The 18375-nt window shown below is 38.1% G+C and overlaps 1 protein-coding gene across 1 annotated transcript; it reads left to right on the forward strand.

Moving 5' to 3' along the window:
• Positions 1 to 1569: 1569 nt before the first annotated feature.
• LOC120528777 (extracellular calcium-sensing receptor-like) lies at positions 1570 to 7704 on the forward strand. The gene is made up of 6 exons (XM_039752925.1): positions 1570 to 1754; positions 2117 to 2408; positions 3200 to 4024; positions 4564 to 4791; positions 5194 to 5317; positions 6794 to 7704. The coding sequence occupies exons 1-6, from the start codon at positions 1570 to 1572 to the stop codon at positions 7702 to 7704; spliced, it is 2565 nt and encodes an 854-aa protein (XP_039608859.1).
• Positions 7705 to 18375: the final 10671 nt, after the last annotated feature.

The raw sequence follows: 18375 nt of genomic DNA on the forward strand, positions 1-18375 counted from the left end.
CTCAATAGAAGGGTACTAAGTAACAATTTGGTTAAGAGGTGAGGTCTTTTCAAGCCCGCTATTTGGTTATTTTGCATTCTTCAATTTCCTTCACTTTTTTCTTTCTTTATCCTTTCCTGTGTAAATTGCAAATTTTTTAAATAAAAAAATATATGTATTGTACTTGTTGTCCTGGGTAATCTTTATTAGATGTTCTGGGTTTTCTAAGGCAGTAGTAGTCAAATCTGCAAGTTTTAAACAACATATATATTTTTCATTTTACCTTCTAGTGCTGTTATTTACTGTTATTTATTTTCCAATCTATCCATACTATAAAAGAATAGACATTGTTAATGATACAAGAGAGTAATAGATAAGGATTGTGGTTGAAATGGTCTATAATCCCATTTTAGTCTGTCAACCTAAAGTAAATGCCTAGAATCCTTGGAGACACAACAATTTAGACAACAAATCTTTAACAGAAGCCCTCTCCACCATCACCCCATCATAATTCTGATATTGGCCCAATATTGAGAAGGAAGTAGAGCAGGCCAAAGTGATTCTGCATGTAAAGCAGTACAAGGGAACCAAAAACAAAAGGTCTTATAACCATCCTTAGTCAGACGGTGAAACAAATCCCAGGTTATTTTTAGGTGAAACAGTATTTTTGACAAAATTCCAGTTCCTATTTACCTCTATTTATGATTAAGCCATCAAAAGGATTTTACATTTGTCATAGAGATATTTGGGATATAGCAAAGTAATAGTTAAACATACCAGGGGAATTTCAAATGAGCAGTGTAAGTCTATATAGTAGACTAAGAGTTTAATGGCAGACCTCTCTGTAGAGGATTTAATTATATTGGATCCTAGAAACAATTAATTGATAATTTAAAATACGTATTACTGTTTTGATTACTTTAAGAATTCATATTATTCTTAGAACACATACTAGAAAAAACACTGAGCATAAGAACATTCTGTAAAAAGAAGTCTAAATACTTAAAGGATTATTAAAGTTTCTGTAAATAAGAAAATAAGCAAATCTGATATTTTATTTGTATGTTTCCTGCTTTTGAATACAGTGATGAAAACCACAATGACTTAAAATTTGTGTCTAGAAATTCATTTGATTGCTTTATTTTAGTTTAATAAGTTTAATAGAGATTTCAGTGTTTGTACAGTACTGTGTCTACATTTATAACCAGATTAATACTTTTTAATCAATGACTTATTTCAAAAATATAAGTATTCTAGTGGATTATTCTTTCAACTTACTATATATATTATGGAGCACATATGAGAAACTAGAGGAAGACCAACTTTAAAGAGATTTAAAAAAGCAGATAAAGATTCAAACTGCAACATAAATAAAATATGAAGAGTAGCTGCCAAGCTGCTGTTTAACAGTACGTCCAGCCCCCAGTGGCCCCAGCTTTACTCGAAATCATTTGTGAGACTAGCTTTTCAAACTGTGCTTCTCTGGAGAGGAAGCTGTTATCTACAGTATATAAGACTCGAGACAATAACCAGATCTGTAATGGGCTACATCTTCTAGCAATGAAATGCATAGTGTGTGTATTTATACTTATGGCTTTAGCATTTCCAGCACCTGCACCTGACAAATTCAAATGCAAGTCACAAGGAAAGTTTGCTTTTAATAGCTTATATAAACCTGGCAATATCATGTTAGGTGCAATATTTGCTGTCAATTTTAGGGCAATACCACCAGAGCTGTCTTACAGAAGTAAACCTGAACAATGGAAATGTGACAGGTAGAGTACACTAAGTGCACAGTGTTGCTTGTGCTTACTTTTTTTTATAGAAAGAAAAATATAAATAATGGATACAATGTAACACAGGACATGCCATTTTATATTTACATTTAGTAATAATTTACTAATTGTTCTTTTAGCTCCATAAATGTATATAATTTAATAATTATAATATATAGTATATTAAATATATAATTTAATAATAATTGCTATATGTCTAATGTAATGAAAATGTGTGTATTTTGTATAGTAATGCTTAATTGAATACAACTGAATACTTAATTTAATACTATTATTACAGCAGCATTCCTGTGTGAGGTGTTTTATAATTCATTTTTAATTTAATCTGTTTCATTTAACAGTTTTGACATTGCAGTTTTCCAAAGAGCTCAAGCAATGGTTTTTGCGATCGAAGAAATAAATCAGGATCAGACTCTTCTTCCTAACCTGACATTGGGGTACAAACTGTATGATAACTGTGTGAATCTCCAAGAGGCAATGAGAGCAACAGCTTCGTTAATTGGTGGAGAAGATTACATTTTTAACAATTACCAATGTCATGGAGTCCCCCCTGTCATTGCTATTATTGGAGATCCCCTTTCATTACATTCTATTTCTATATCAAGAATACTGGCTCTGTTTGGAATGCCTCTGGTAAAATATTTTAATATTTATATGAATTTCGTATACTTTAGCTAGTTTCAAAATGTTCATGTTTGCATTCATTCTACTGAACCAATGTTGTCAGTGTGTATGTTACCAAAAAAATACAATCCACTATACAGTCTACTTATACATACTGTATATACCTGTATACATTTTATTTTATATTTTTTCTATTTTGTTTTGCAACTTCAGTGTTATTACTTAATACACCTTGCTTGTAATGCTAGGATGTAAGAGTGAAAGATACTGGCCCCATTCCTGTTAACTCATTCTGCATAAAGATTTATATATTTCAAAAAAAAAACAAAGAAAGAAACATGGCTCCAGCAGTTACCAGGAATCTGACTGGGTTCACTAGACAGAGTTAAAAGACACCACACAGGATAATGCACATGGTGAAAAATTGAAGTTTATTGCCATTGGAATCATTTTGATGAAAAAATAAACATTCAACTTTCCTTCTAGCAAATTAATGAGTAACTAAATTTAGTTTTGTTCATTGAGCTAATGGAACTTGTTTTGTATCTTCTGTTATTTATATATGCATTGTATAAGCTTTCTACATTTCATTTATTTTATTACAGATGCCTCTGACATATCCATCATTTTTATTGATTCCTTTCATTTTATTCTAGAGTTGCTCCAAAATGTCCTATTGAAATATCTTGAAATATTTTTATTGTGAACTCTTTATTTATTTATTATATGTCTTAGTAAATTGTGCATTTTTATTAGTCTGTGTCACATTGATCTTGTTATTTTGGGGATGCCTTTTACAGATCAGCTATTGTGCAACCTGTTCCTGCTTAAGCAACAAGCAGGAATTTCCTACTTTTTTCAGAACTATTCCAAGTGACACTGTTCAGGTGAGAGGAATGACAACATTAATGAAACATTTTGGATGGACTTGGGTAGGTGCAGTAGGAGCTGACGATGACTATGGGCTTAATGCTCTGTTGAGTTTTAAAGAGGAAGTCGAAAAATTTGGCTGTGTTGCTTTCTCAGAAACCATCAATATCAACGACAGAACAAAAATATTTCATATAATCAACATTATAAAACAATCGTCAGCAAACATCATTGTTTTGTTTCTAACAAAAATGGTTGTCACTGTGTTAATGAAAGAGATTGTTCACCAGAATATTACTGGCAGGCAGTGGATAGCAAGTGATCCATGGAGTGCTTATCCTGTTTTAGCCAGCAATGAGAACTTCGCCTCATTTGGTGGAACTATAGGCTTCCTTGCAAGACGGGCAGAGATGCCAGGATTTGAACAATTCCTTCTTCAAACAAAGCCTAGTTTAGACCCCAATAATAATCTTTTGGCCCAGTTCTGGGAAGCACTATTTCGATGCAAATTTTCAACAAATGATTCTAAAACAAATGCTTCTGTTGTAGAAGAACGAGTGTGTACTGGATCAGAGGACATTAAGAGTACAAAGACAGAATATACTGATGTATCACAGATTAGAGCTTCCTTTAATGTCTATAAAGCTGTGTATGCCATTGCACATGCCTTACATAAATTAGCTTCTTGTGAAAATGGAAAAGGGCCCTTCGGGAACAATACCTGTGCATATACGTCAAGTGTACAACCATGGCAGGTAAGCAAAATATTCTAGAAATGTTCAGAAGTAAGTGAAAGAGGTCATGTATATTTAATATAAGAATTGTCATAAAAATCATTCTGTCCTGACGCAAGCTACTGTTCACTTGACCTCCAAGTTTGTAGACTTTATATTAAAAGGGCTTTTCCATGGTAAAAATTTCATATTGTTTATTATTTATAGAGAACATCTTTTATTCTTTTAATATTTGGTACAGGTTATTTAAAAATGTAATTAATTTAATGAAGTGGATTCTTAAAACAAAGTCAAGCGCTGACACACACAATGCGTGGAGGTTAGGGGTAGGTTGCATTTTATTGTTAATTATAATGAATTTAACTTGTATTAGTTATAATTAATTCTTAAACCTTATTGATAAACTTGAATTACATAATATTACTATTATTATTATTACTACAATTGTATAAATTGATAAGAAATTTTAACTGCAGCTCAGAACAGAAAACTTGTTTGTAAAATTGATGAAATGAAGCTGCTGATGATTTTACATATCTGTTTCTTTTTTCTACCATAAGGTTTTCCATTATCTTAAAAATATGAGTTTTACAACTCGCTCAGGAGACAGAATGGCATTTGATGAAAATGGTGACACACTTCCAGTACTTGATATAATAAACTGGCAGAAAGACAAAGATGGCACCATGATAAGCAAAACTGTGGGTTTTTTTAATGATTCAGCTGCAGCTGGGCAGAAGCTTACGATTAATGAAAGCAATATATTCTGGAATTTTGATTCAGGAAAGGTATATGAAATCACTAGTTACAGTTCTTGGCTTTGGAGGACTATATATGACTATAACATGTATGTTTTTTCTTTCCTTTGTCTTTAGGATATGCTGTCACTGACAAAATATTGTATTTATCTCATGTTAGAAATAATGGCACAGCCTTCTAAACTACATGGAGGTTGATGGTTTAATTTCACAAAATGATAGAAATTATTATCATTTATTATTAAAAAGTGAATCTTTAGTTTTTGATGTATTGATAGACATCAATACAATTCTTAATGCATGTATTTTCTTTAAAAGAGAGTTTAGAGATAAGTATTAAAATGTGACTTGCTACACATTTCTATAGTTAATTTGCTTATGTCATGGTTTCAAACAATTTTCTGTAAAGTGTGTCGATTGACTTTATTTTAGACCCCTAAATCTATCTGCACTGAAAGCTGTCAGCCTGGTACAAGAATAGCAACAAGAAAAGGAGAGCCAGTCTGCTGTTTTGACTGTGTGCCTTGTGCTGATGGGGAAATTAGCAGTGGAATAGGTAAGCAGGTTAAAATACATTCTTTGAACTCTATACTAAATAAACCATTTTAAATATATTACTGTTATTTTTATGTTACTAATAAGACTGTTAAACTTATGATACATACTTGCAATTTCAGGGTTATAGGTAGTATCAGACTGATATGATGATGCTCATAACATAATGTTAAACAAATAATTACATTTTTATGCATTTAATTGCTCATTAAAATAGTGATTAATTTTCAACTTGTACAATGTTTGAGAAATTGATAGAAGTGTGGATATTTTTCAGTCACTAATAAAGATCAAATGCATCTTATTCTGCATAATGAATGAATATCAGCACCTTAGAGTAAATAAACACCTACCAGGTAAGATTAGAACTTGACTTACGACTGTCTAATGAGTGTCACAATGTAAATGGCCATTTATAGTCTGCCGCATTCAATTTGTAAGAGAATGTTGAAATGTAGCTGCTGAAAACTAAAATCTCAGAAGGATCTAAGTGTAGTAGAGTATAACTGGAGTAAGCCTGTGGTAGAAGACACCACAACTGTTAGAAGCTCAGTTATTCATTTCAGCCTAATAGCCAAGAACAGCTCATAATAATTGCCACTTATGTAAATAGTTAATAGTTACTTAGCTTCATCTTCAATCAAATTAAGAGGAATCACACAAAGATATCTGAGATGTATTGATTGTTAAAATCCTTTCAAAAACAAACTGCAGAACTAATACATGAAGCCAGTTTTCTATTAAGTGGGCCATTATGAAACATCGTTATTTTTGTAGTCAAGTTTCATGTTCCTAAGATGAACAAGTCAAAATGAATTCAATAAAACCAGATCACCACAGCAGTATTAAACTGAACTGAGGATAAGTACAAAACATAATGAATAACAAATCCAAACAACATTAGGTTTATAGAATCATCATAAATCATTCAAAACTGTTTTTTGCAGGCAAAGTCTCAACAAGTTTTAAAATTATTATTATAACATTTAATTGGATATAAATTGAATTCTTTCAGTACTCTCTCCATTTGTGTACTCATTTCCTCTACACATAAACAAACTCTGGACTTTGACGCCTGTCCATTGCTGAGCACGCTCACATGCATGTTCACACTCAACTTGACACTTTCAAGGGACCAATTAACCTAACAGGCACATTTTTAAGATATGAAAAAAGATGCAGAGCACCTGAAGTAAAAACTCAGAAAGATATTTAGAGAACATACAAGCTCTACACAGACAGTAATCATGCCTATGGTTCAGATTTGCTCTTCTGAAGCTGTGAAGCAGCAACAGTAACTATTGTGGTGCCCTGCTACCCAGAAAAGAAGCATGAATTGTACAAAGAACTTCCCATACACCACTAATGAAACATGATTAATTTTGTAAGTGGTAAGCAGGACAGAGTTAGTGTGCCATATATCAACTTTTCTTAAACAACACATTTTTTTATGGATATTTCTCATTTTCTTTTTCAGGTGCCACTGAATGTCTGAAGTGTCCACAGGATTTCTGGTCAAATGATAAAAGAAGCCAATGTGTGTTAAAGGAAATCGATTTTCTGTCATTTGGTGATGCTATGGGAATCACTTTAACTACAACTGCCTCCATTGGAGTCTTTCTGTCCCTTGGTGTGCTGGGCATATTTGTCAATTACAGAAATACCCCAGTTGTGAAAGCTAACAACTCGGAACTCAGCTTTCTCTTGCTTGGGTCGCTAACACTGTGCTTCCTTTGCTCTTTGTGTTTCATTGGACAACCATCAGACTTAACTTGCAGGGTGAGGCATGTTGCATTTGGAATAAGTTTTGTTCTCTGTATATCTTGCATTCTAGTGAAAACAATTGTTGTAATAATAGCTTTTAAAGCTACATTACCGGGTAATAACATAATGAAGTGGTTTGGGGTTACTCAGCAGAGAGGCACCATTCTGTTTTTCACCATTATTCAAATGATCATATGTATAATATGGCTGAACACGGCACCACCATTTTCATCCAGAAACACTAAAAATCAAAATGTGAAAATTATATTTGAATGCGATGTCGGGTCAGTAACTGGATTTAGCTGCCTTCTGGGATATATTGGTCTTCTGTCATGTGTCTGCTTCATTTTAGCTTTCCTGGCAAGAAACCTCCCCGACACGTTTAATGAAGCCAAGTTCATCACTTTCAGCATGCTCATTTTCTGTGCAGTCTGGGTCACATTCATACCTGCTTATGTCAGCTCTCCAGGAAAATACACAGTGGCTGTAGAGGTGTTTGCTATATTGGCATCCAGCTTTGGACTTCTTGTTGCAATATTTGCTCCGAAATGTTATATAATTTTGCTCAGACCCGACTTAAACACAAAGAAAGCCTTATTGGGAAGAGAGCAGAAAAACAAATAATTTGCATCACCTGTTCAAGCAAATCATTTAATTTAATGTCTGTGCTTTAAAAGAGGTTTCTGTAGATATGTGTCAACAATCAATATTACTTTTAAAAATAAGCCATGTGGTATTTAACAATTTTTGGAAATGATTATGTTAAGCTGAAGTAAAAATAAATATAAATTAAAATTGTTGACCGGAATTACTATTTTAGTATGTCTACTTCATCATACTGCTAATACCTGCCAAAGCTGTAATTTACACTTCAGGTGTATTTAATCACTGATTTTTATTTCACATGATATCGTGTACCTCCGTTAGTGATGGTCACAATGTGCTCTGTGACAGATCACATCAAGAAATTGCTCCTGTCATGTGCCTTTAAATGCCAGAATAGGCTGTGAAGAAAAAAACATTTAAAAAAAATGGATGGGTGGATATATTAATCATTGAATTATGAAAATAAATAACATATGCTTAAAATATCAAACATGAATGCGCTATTTAGGTGCCACAATTATGTAGTGTCAAAGGACAGATCTGTTTTTTAGGCCAATAACTTTTTATTTATTTGGGTTTATATTGGGTGTTCAAGTTTTTTCTAGAGATGTTCATAGGATGCTAAGGATGGAAACATTAGGGTGTGTGTCGGTCTGTCCTGTATGACACGTGAGCATGTACTTTGTACTTAAAAGCTTTCACAGTTACTGTCAAAGTAAAGCTGAAACCACACAATGTACTGCATTCACTGTCACTATGTATCATCAACCTCCTCAGCAGGTAAACATATTCCAGCATTGTGTTGGGCTGTCATGAGTGGTTACTCTGTTGTCAGCATTACTTGGGAAACAACACAGACGACAGCTGTTTGCTTAAGCTGAGTTTTGGCAATCTCTGACTTGGAGTTCTAGAAATTTAAATGCAAATTTTTATTTTGTTCCCTGGCTTTTGTTTTCTCATTTGTTATAAGGGTTGTTTGAAGTTCTCTGCTTTTCAGTTAAAAACATTCATGCACAAGGAGAGAATTAGGAGATAGATTAATGGAGAGAAATGCTCTATTAAGGTTTCTGTTGCGCATTCTGGAGCAGGTTACCTGAATGTCTGTGTAACCCATAGGGGTCTGATTGATTGAAAAACATGGAAATGGAGATGTGGTAGTGAAAAATAGGCAGAAGTTTGAATATGTGTACAGACCGAAGTATATGTAACATGTGGAAGTTCTGATGGTGGTGCATGTTGTACAGTGTATCAAATCGAAACTGGGCATGGGAAGCTATTACATTACTTTTTTGGATGAAGAGGAGAAAAACTCTTTTCAAAGACTCGTTTCAACAAACAGGGAGGGGATGACTGTTCATCTAACTTTCCACCTGATTCACTATTTGATTTTATATATATACATCATTCACTATCTATATATATAATTCACTAAGGCAAGACAACCATGGAAAGCACGCCGAAAGAGGCGTGGATTCACTAAGCCGCCGACAAGTGAGACACCTATGGCGGACGCAGGAAGGAGCCACTCCCATCAACTCCAAGACCATTGGATATGACAACAACTCACAGGGCCACGCCCACCAACTCGGACGCGACAACACAGAAAAAATGGCGCCATTTATATTCGTCTGTCGTAGAGGCCACATACAGTGCAGGTCAGGTTAATGTCATGTGCATGTCATTCACCTCCGAGCTACGTTGACTGTTCATGGAGGCAGGTTTATCGCGGAGGTGAATCGCCATATGCAGCGTGTGAAATGGTTTGCGAGGGGTATCCCATGGGATTCTTAAAACAATCCTTTACAACTGAGGTTAAAGCACAATAAAGTAAGCAGTCTTTAAAAACCAACTTTTCGGTTACGACGCACGACCGCATGCACCATAGCAAACTGTTTTACACGCTACATACAGCTATTCGCATCCACAACAAACATGCGTCTTCTTAGATGCTGCTGCAGGAACACGGAAGACGTTTTCCTGCCCACCAACACTCCTTTTTCACCGGCCAGCGTCTACCCTTCGCTCTCTAGGCATTCACACTGCCTGCCCATTTGCCCGGACGAAAAAACTCACCAACCACCCAGTTAGTCCCTCTTGTCTGTGGTAAGAGTCCACATGCACGTCTGAGCCACGCGGCGTTTGTTATGCCGCGGGTTCACTATTGTGTTGTATTTGCTCTCTCCAGAGTTCCATCTTTTCATTCACTTACTGTTGTATTCTCACAACAACCCGTTTTAGACATCCGTGTCTTTCCAGAAGTGTTTAGCATTCAATAAAAAATTATGCATGAGATTGACCGTGTGTTTACCCAGCGCAGAGAGGCGTGGGTAAACCGTTGAACCCCATTCGGGCTGCAAGCCGTGGAATTCCCACTAAGTGTGACTCATACGCTCCCACTCATTACGTCCCTACCCTTTGTACACACCCCCCTCCTACCGTGGTCGGGTATCTTGGTGGATTATATATAGAAAAGCAGCCAAAACCAAGGGGTATCCCATGGGGTCCTTAAAACATTCCCTTACAACTGAGGTTAAAACACAATGAAGTAAGCAGTCTTTAAAAATCGAGTTTTCAGTTACGACGCACGACCGCGTAAACCATAGCAAACTGTTCTACACGCTACATACAGCAATTCGCATCCGCGACAAACATGCGTCTTCTTAGATGCTCCTGCACTTTGTACACACCGCCCTCCCACCTCTCTGCTACTGTGGTCGGGTGTCTTGGTGGATTATATATAGAAAGTCAGCCAAAACCGCACAGAGCAATGAAAAATCTAGAGTTCCATCTTTTCATTCACTTTCTGTTGTATCCTTAAACCCTCCCTTTTTAGACAACTGTGTCTTTCCAGAAGTGTTCAACCATCAATAAATAATTATGCAGCGTTTGGCATGCCACGGGTTTACTATTGTGTTGTAATTTGCTCTCTCCAGAGTTCCATCTTTTCATTCGCTTACTGTTGTATTCTCACAAAAAAACGGTTTTAGACAACCGTGTCTTTCCAGAAGTGTTTAGCATTCAATAAATAATTATGCATGACATTGAGTGTGTGTCTACCAGGCACAGAGAGGCGTGGGTAAGCCGTTGAACTCTATTCGGGCTGCAAACTGTGGAATTCCCACTAAGTGCAACTCATACGCTCCCACTGGTTGCGTCCCAACCCTTTGTACTCACCCCCTCCCACCTCGCAACTACCGTGGTCGGGTGTCTTGGTGGATTATTTATAGAAAAGCACGGAGCTGAATGGACGTCCTTCTTCTCTCCTCCCATTCCACACTCCGCGCCGTGCAACCCCATCTCTCCGTCTGGCAGGAGAAGGCGCGAGGACGGTCCGCCAATTTTCAGTCACGGACGATTGTGTGTTGGTTCGTTTCGTGCATTGTTACAATGTTGCTTTTCTTGCTGATTTATTACATTATCGATTTTTCAAATTTTAATTTTCTCCCTGTGCTTAAAAATCATTAAAAAACCAGCCTGATTATGCGGCGTATGGTATGCCGCAGGTTGGCTAGTTTGGTTTAATTAAGTACTCAGAAGGAAACTGAAGATAATGTGAAGAACTGAAAATTGCTCAGCTATTTTAGGTTTCAAACCCTTTGGATAATACATGTATCATTAAAAAGGAAAAAAAAATCTATGATTTAAGAATGAACTGACAAGGCAGAGTTACAAGCAGTGAACAGACTAACAAGCAATGAAATTAAATAAGATCTGTTATTAGTGAGGATTGCCTTCTAATTAAGCAACTGGGTTGGAAAAAACACCTGAAGCCACTCTCCATATGTATATGACAAAGGGTGCATAAACCTGACACAGACTGATGCAGGACACAAGTTCACATTTTTTTTATTTATTTTTTCTTACCAGTGGGAAACGTTTCCCACCTGTACAGCACAGTTCCCAAGCACAATACACAACTCCCAAAACACAATTTCTTTCTCTTGCACTTTTCTTCTCATTCACTTTCTCTTCCTCTTTCCACCTCTACTCCTTCTGGCAAGCTTTTTCTTCCTCCAACCGACTCTGGCTCCCAGAATGGTGGCAGCTTTCTCCTTTTATAGGGCACCCGGAAGTGCTCCAGGTGCTCAGTGATGTTCTTCCGTCAACACTTTTGGGTGTGGTGGAAGTGCTACAATAAAGTGCTCAGCATTACCTGCAGCACCCTCTGGTGGCGCCCACGGAAACCAACAGGACTGCTCCAAACTCCAACTCCCAAGGAGCCCTATGGGAGTCCAAAGCACTGCTGCAACCCGGGGGGCTGTCATCTAGCTCCCTGCAGATGCTCTCTCCTGGTCCTTCTACTATATAGGTGTTGTTTATATATATATATACATGTGGATGTCTCTTTGACTTGACCTGTGGTCCCTGAGAAAATCATTCTAAACCATCTTTTTTGTAATATTTCCAAATCTATGCTTAGTTTCTAGTCTTTGAATAATGAATAGCTGTTATGCTTCTGGCATATATGATTGTGTGCAAATCCTTTAACATTCGTCTTTTTTGAGCTTGCCTTTAAGTTTTGAAAGTGCTGCTCTGGACCATTTCCTGGCTGGAACACAATAATGGAAGGAGGCGTAACGTGGCCAGGATGGGGCTGAATCAATATCTCATGCCAAGGGATTTATTAGTGGATGGAAGTCGGGAGCTGGGATGTCAGGAGCAGTTCGTCCATAAGTATAATAGATGGCAGTGCTCCGCTGTAGTGGAATCAGTCAGGGCACCTGCAGGGATTTATGGGAATCATAGTCCTCAGGGAATATATTCTGTCAAGGTCCTTGCGTGCTACCAGAGGGCACTGCAGGGAGAAGGACTCCCTGTTTCAGGAGGTTTCTGTTAGGGTATGCCCCAGTACCAGAAGTACTCCCAGGTCTGACATAAAAGTAAACCATCCAGCCTCCACCAGTGAGTGAAAGTCCGGAGGCAGAAAGCAAAGCGCACATGGAGGAGGAAAGTGTTTATTGGAAGGCTGTGGAGTGGATTGGCCGGAAAGAAGATATGTTGTATAATGCAAACCTTTATTTTGCACCAAGGACTGTATTGTGTGATGGGTCTGGGGTTTTGGGGCTCAGTGGCATTCCCTGTCTTTTACAACTGTCGCAGTCGGCAGGATTTCCTAGCTGTCTGTTTAGCAGGGACTTGCATCAATACATTTGTTGTAAAAATACAGACCTCTTAGACACAACTACTTTAAAGTGACCAGTACCTTGAAATAATAGGAAGGAAATCTGCAAAGAAGAATTGGATATTAGAACAATTAGAACAATTAGAACAATCTAGACGAGAACAGGCCATTCAGCCCAACAAAGCTCGCCAGTCCTATCCACTTGCTTCCTCCAAGAAAACATCAAGTCGAGTTTTGAAAGTCCCTAACGTCTTACTGTCTACCACACTACTTGGTAACTTATTCCAAGTGTCTATCGTTCTTTGTGTAAAGAAAAACTTCCTAATGTTTGTGCGAAATTTACCCTTAACAAGTTTCCAACTGTGTCCCCATGTTCTTGATGAGCTCATTTTAAAATACAAGTCTCGATCCACTGTACTAATTCCCTTCATAATTTTAAACACTTCAATCATGTCACCTCTTAATCTTCTTTTGCTTAAACTGTAAAGGCTCAGCTCTTTTAATCTTTCCTCATAATTCAACCCCTGTAGACCTGGAATCAGCCTAGTCGCTCTTCTCTGGACCTTTTCTAGTGCTGCTATGTCCTTTTGTAGCCTGGAGACCAAAACTGCACACAGTACTCAAGATGAGGCCTCACCAGTGCATTATAAAGGTTGAGCATAACCTCCTTGGACTTGTACTCCACAGATCGTGCTATATAACCTAACATTCTGTTAGCCTTCTTAATGGCTTCTGAACACTGTTTGGAAGTTGATAGCTTGGAGTCCACTATGACTCCTAAATCCTTCTCATAAGGTGTACTCTCGATTTTTCGACCGCCCATTGTGTATTCAAACCTAATATTTTTACTTCCTATGTGTAATACTTTACATTTACTGACATTAAATTTCATCTGCCACAAATCTGCCCAAGCCTGTATGCTATCCAAGTCCTTCTGTAATGATATAACGGATTCCAAATTATCTGCTAATCCACCTATCTTGGTATCATCTGCAAACTTAACCAGCTTGTTACTTATATTCCTATCTAAATCATTTATATATATTAAAAATAGCAGCGGCCCTAGCACTGACCCCTGTGGAACACCACTCTTAACATCGCCAGTTCTGATGAGGTTCCTCGCACCATCACCCTCTGCTTCCTGTGTCTGAGCCAATTCTGCACCCATCTAAAAACATCACCCTGAATTCCCACTTCTTTTAACTTGATGCCCAACCTCTCATGTGGCACCTTATCAAATGCTTTCTGAAAGTCCAGATAAATAATATCATAAGCTCCACTTTGATCGTATCCTTTTGTTGCCTCCTCATAGAATTCCAACATGTTAGTAAAACACGACCTCCCCTTCTGAACCCATGCTGACTGTTCAGAATAACTCCTGTCCTTGTCATGTGTTGCTCAATCTTATCCTTAATAATTCCTTCCATTAATTTTCCTGTGATGCTTGTTAAGCTTACTGGCCTATAGTTGCTTGGATCTGCCCTGTCACCCTTTTTATATAATGGGATGATATTTGCCATTTTCCAGTCCTTTGGAATCTCTCCAGTGCACAGTGACTTCCTAAAAATATGTGTCAAGGGTTTATATATGTACTCACTAGCCTCCTTAAGAACACGAGGATAAATATTATCTGGGCCTGGTGATTTGTTTGATTTCATCTTATTTAATCTGAGCAGCACTTCTCCCTCTACAATTTCCAAATCCCTCAGTACCTCCTTAGTAGTTGTGTTTACCTCTGGCAGGTTATCCACTTGCTCACTTGTAAACACCTCAGAAAAATGTAAGTTTAGGGCATCTGCTATTTCATTGTCTGTATCTTTTAATTCCCTTTACTATTCCTGATGAACTTGACCTCCTCCTTAACTGTTCTTTTACTACTAAAATACTGAAAGAATCTCTTGGGGTCTTCTTCGCCTTATCTGCTATATTCCTCTCCAACTGTCTTTTAGCCTCTCTGATATCCTTCTTAATGGTTGCCCTCATGTTCTCATACGCTACGGTTCTCTTTGCAGTCATTAGTCTTATATGCCTTATACAGCAGTTTTTCCTTTGCAACTTCTTTTTAAATCTTTATTAATCCATCGTGGAGATTTTTTAGTTTCCTATTACTTCCAAATTTAGGTATGTATCTGTCCTGCATTACATGTAAAACATTTTAAACCTGTTCCACTGCTCCTCGACTGTCTCCACATTTAAAAGCTTATCCCAGTCTATCCTACTTAGACTTTGTCGCATCTGCTCAAAATTAGCCCTACTAAAGTTCAACTTAACAATTTTAGTCTTTGCATCTGTACTCTTACAAAATACTGAGAATTGTATTACATTATGGTCACTTGACCCTAGTGGTTCAATCACCTCTACACCCTCAATTCTATCCTGATTATTACAGAATACTAAATCCAGATAGGCTTCACCCCTTGTTGGTGCTTTAACATGCTGTGTTAAAAACAGTCGCGATTACTTCTAAAACTCCTGCTCTTGTGCTCCTCCATCTGTAAGGTTATCCCAGTTAATATTTGGATAATTAAAGTCCCCATGACTATAATATCCCCTGTAAACTTGCCTTTTGATATTACTAAAAGATGTGTGTTGAAATTACTGTCTGAATTGGGTGGTCTATAACACACTCCTAAAATGAGACCTTTTCCCTAATATTTTCCAGGCGAAGCCACATGTCCTCACTAAGATGGAGCTCATCATCCAACTGAAGATGACTTACATTTAATTCCTGTTTGGCATAAACAGCAACCCCACCTCCTTTTCTGTTCTGTCTATCCTTCCTAAAAATGTGTATCCCTCTATGTTACACTCATCCCCATCTTTGTTATTTAGCCAGGTTTCCGTTATTGCTATAATATCATAATTGTGCTCTGCTACATACAACTCCAACTCACTTACCTTATTTTTGATACTTCTAGCATTAAGGCAAGCTATTTTTAATGTGTTAATCCTTCTATCTTTACGTGTTTGCTTAAAATTTACATTACTATGCATTTTTATTTCTACACCATTGTTTGTTCTTCCATGTATAGATCTAAATCTGGCCTGTCCTAAACTCCCTGCCCCCATTCCCTAGTTTAAACAATCCTCGACTAGCCTACACATACGCCTCCCCAATACATTGGTGCCCCTCCGGTTCAGATGTAACCCGTCCACGGCGAACAGGTCCCATCTGTTCCAAAAGGAGTCCCAATGCCCCATAAACCTATACCCTTCTACCCTGCACCAAGATTTGAGCCACGCGTTAAGCCTTCTAATCTCCTCAATCTTACCTGGACTGGCGCGTGGCACAGGCAGAACTTCGGAGAAGACTACCTTGTCAGTTCTGCTCCTCAGCTTGGTACCTAACTCTTTGAATTTGGATCGCAGAACTGACAGACTACCCTTATGTATGTCATTTGTTCCAACGTGGACAATGACAACTGGATCCACCCGCTCTGGCCAAGAGCCTATCCACCCTTCCAGGAGGTCTCCCACCTGTGCTCCCGGAAGGCAACACACCGTCTGAGACTCTCTCTCTCTGGAGCACACCTGCGCTTCAATCCCCCTAATGATTGAGTCCCCAACTATCACTACCTCTCTCTTTTTGGGAACTGGTTTTGAGGTGGCCCGTTGGGGCTCCTCAACCCTGCCTACCACCTCAGAATTATCAGAGTCACCGTCCAGCTCCGCCAGGACATGATAACGGTTAGACACTTCTAATTCTGGGGTTGATGCCTCAGGACAGTGTGCACCCTTTACCTTACGCCTTGCGACCGTGACCCACCTATTCCTACCTGTCTGGTCTGGAATCTCCTCAGCGCCACCTTAGGGGTGCACACTATCTCTAAAGGACACCTGGGCCAAGTCCGCCAATTCTCTATTACAACGCAGGTCAGCCAACTCCTCCTCCAGTTCAGCGACCCTGAGCTCGAGGTGCTGGATCAGCTGGCATCTCTTGCAGATGTAGCCCTCATAGACAACTGGCTCTTCCAAACCATCATCTAAAAAGTCCAACATCCAACAGGACTTGCATTGCACTGGCCTCATTATTAAAATTTGATTTGGGATTACTAAGCTGCCTTAACTATATATTTTTTTTTCTTAAAATTAAATTTCTTCTTCTTTCAGCTGCTCCTTAACTTAAATGGTAACACTAAGATCTGCTACAGATATTTTACACCTTTTCCCCCTTAAGCTCCTGTACTGTTCTCCCTCTCAGCTGCCTGCCTTTCTATGAGGTTAACTTTACTTTTCTCTGTCTCTTCTAGCTTTGCGCTCTTCTTACTTATAAGCTCTTCACTCGCACTGTTTGTATTCCCCCGTATTAATGAACCAATACACTGTCGCCCACTTAACTGTTCTGCCTCTGGACCGCTAAGGACTGTTTAATCTAAAATAAACAAATAAATAAAACTTTACTACCTTATTTGCTCCTACTGCTCCTTGTGCCTGAACGGTGTCTTAACGCAGGCCGCTTACCTGCGCACTACTGAGTTTCCACCTTTTACTGCTTTGAAGTCAGCCGCGGCCTTTTTTTCTTTTCCTTTAAACTAAGGAATCGCTGTTACGACGACGCGGTTATTTATTTACAAATGCCGATATCAGTTACTGCTGCTTTCTACCCTGCCGCCTCGATGCTAATTCAAATACAGATAACAAGAAAAAGAACAAGTACAAATAACTTTTCCAAGCGCACTTCCAAACACCCAGCTACTTTTGCTCTTGTGCGGGCGAAAAAAGCAAAAAACCCTTCTAAAGGGAAAAAGCTTTAAAAAATTCCCACACGGTTCCTTAGAGGCAACCAAAACCCAAGTTTTTAAGAGCAAAATGTATTTTTTTAATGTAAATCTCACACCACAGAACAAACCAACACTCTCAACAGACTCTAGCGTTTGCAAAGCACACGTCAGCACACGTCTACATGAAGAACGTTGCCTACCAACACTGCTTGGTTGTGGACCTATCTGGTGGGATGGTGAAGACAACCAAATTGAGACTGTCAAGCCACAAATGGAAAAGTTGTCCAGATCTGTATATGTGAGATGACCTTGACGAAGGTTGAAGGATGAGGTAGGTACCACAGCTGGAGTAGGATCACTAAAATTCTGGGAAAACCAGAATGGTGACCAGAGTTCCAGGGAAAAGAGTGCATCCTGGGAATTGTGTGTGAAACCCATCTTTAAATCGGAGAAGATGGGACAGGTGGGTCAAATTGAGTACTTCCCAACATGCTGCTGTTAAAACCCAAGAGCATGCGAAGTCAGAGCATGTGTCAACTGACTTATTGCCCGGAAGTCCCAAGGAAGTGTGAAATGGCCCCAGATGAATGTGAAGGGAATCACATGTAGACGAACATCTTGATTACGAGTTAGCAGTTCTTACCACTGCACCACCAAAGTGGTTATATTAAGGGCATGTCAATGTCGCACCCTAACGCAAGTTCTTTTTCTGTAGTTATATTTTTGAATAAAAGTGCACTTGTTTTATTATACTTGTACCTTTTGTGAAAGTGTTTATTTGATATTTGGACATCAGGATTCACACATTATACACTTTATGTCTACATTTTATCAATTACTAGCAAA

This window comes from Polypterus senegalus, chromosome 1 (genome assembly GCF_016835505.1).
Source record: "Polypterus senegalus isolate Bchr_013 chromosome 1, ASM1683550v1, whole genome shotgun sequence".
Taxonomy (NCBI): domain Eukaryota; kingdom Metazoa; phylum Chordata; class Cladistia; order Polypteriformes; family Polypteridae; genus Polypterus; species Polypterus senegalus.

What these genes read in the sequence shown, in the direction of transcription:
- LOC120528777 (XM_039752925.1), top strand. Translation starts at nt 1,570, where the DNA reads ATGGCTTTAGCATTTCCAGCACCTGCACCTGACAAATTCAAATGCAAG. An exon ending in CAAGTGTACAACCATGGCAG is followed by an intron (nt 4,025 to 4,563) that starts GTAAGCAAAATA and finishes TTCTACCATAAG; the next exon opens with GTTTTCCATTATCTTAAAAA. An exon ending in GGAATTTTGATTCAGGAAAG is followed by an intron (nt 4,792 to 5,193) that starts GTATATGAAATC and finishes ACTTTATTTTAG; the next exon opens with ACCCCTAAATCTATCTGCAC.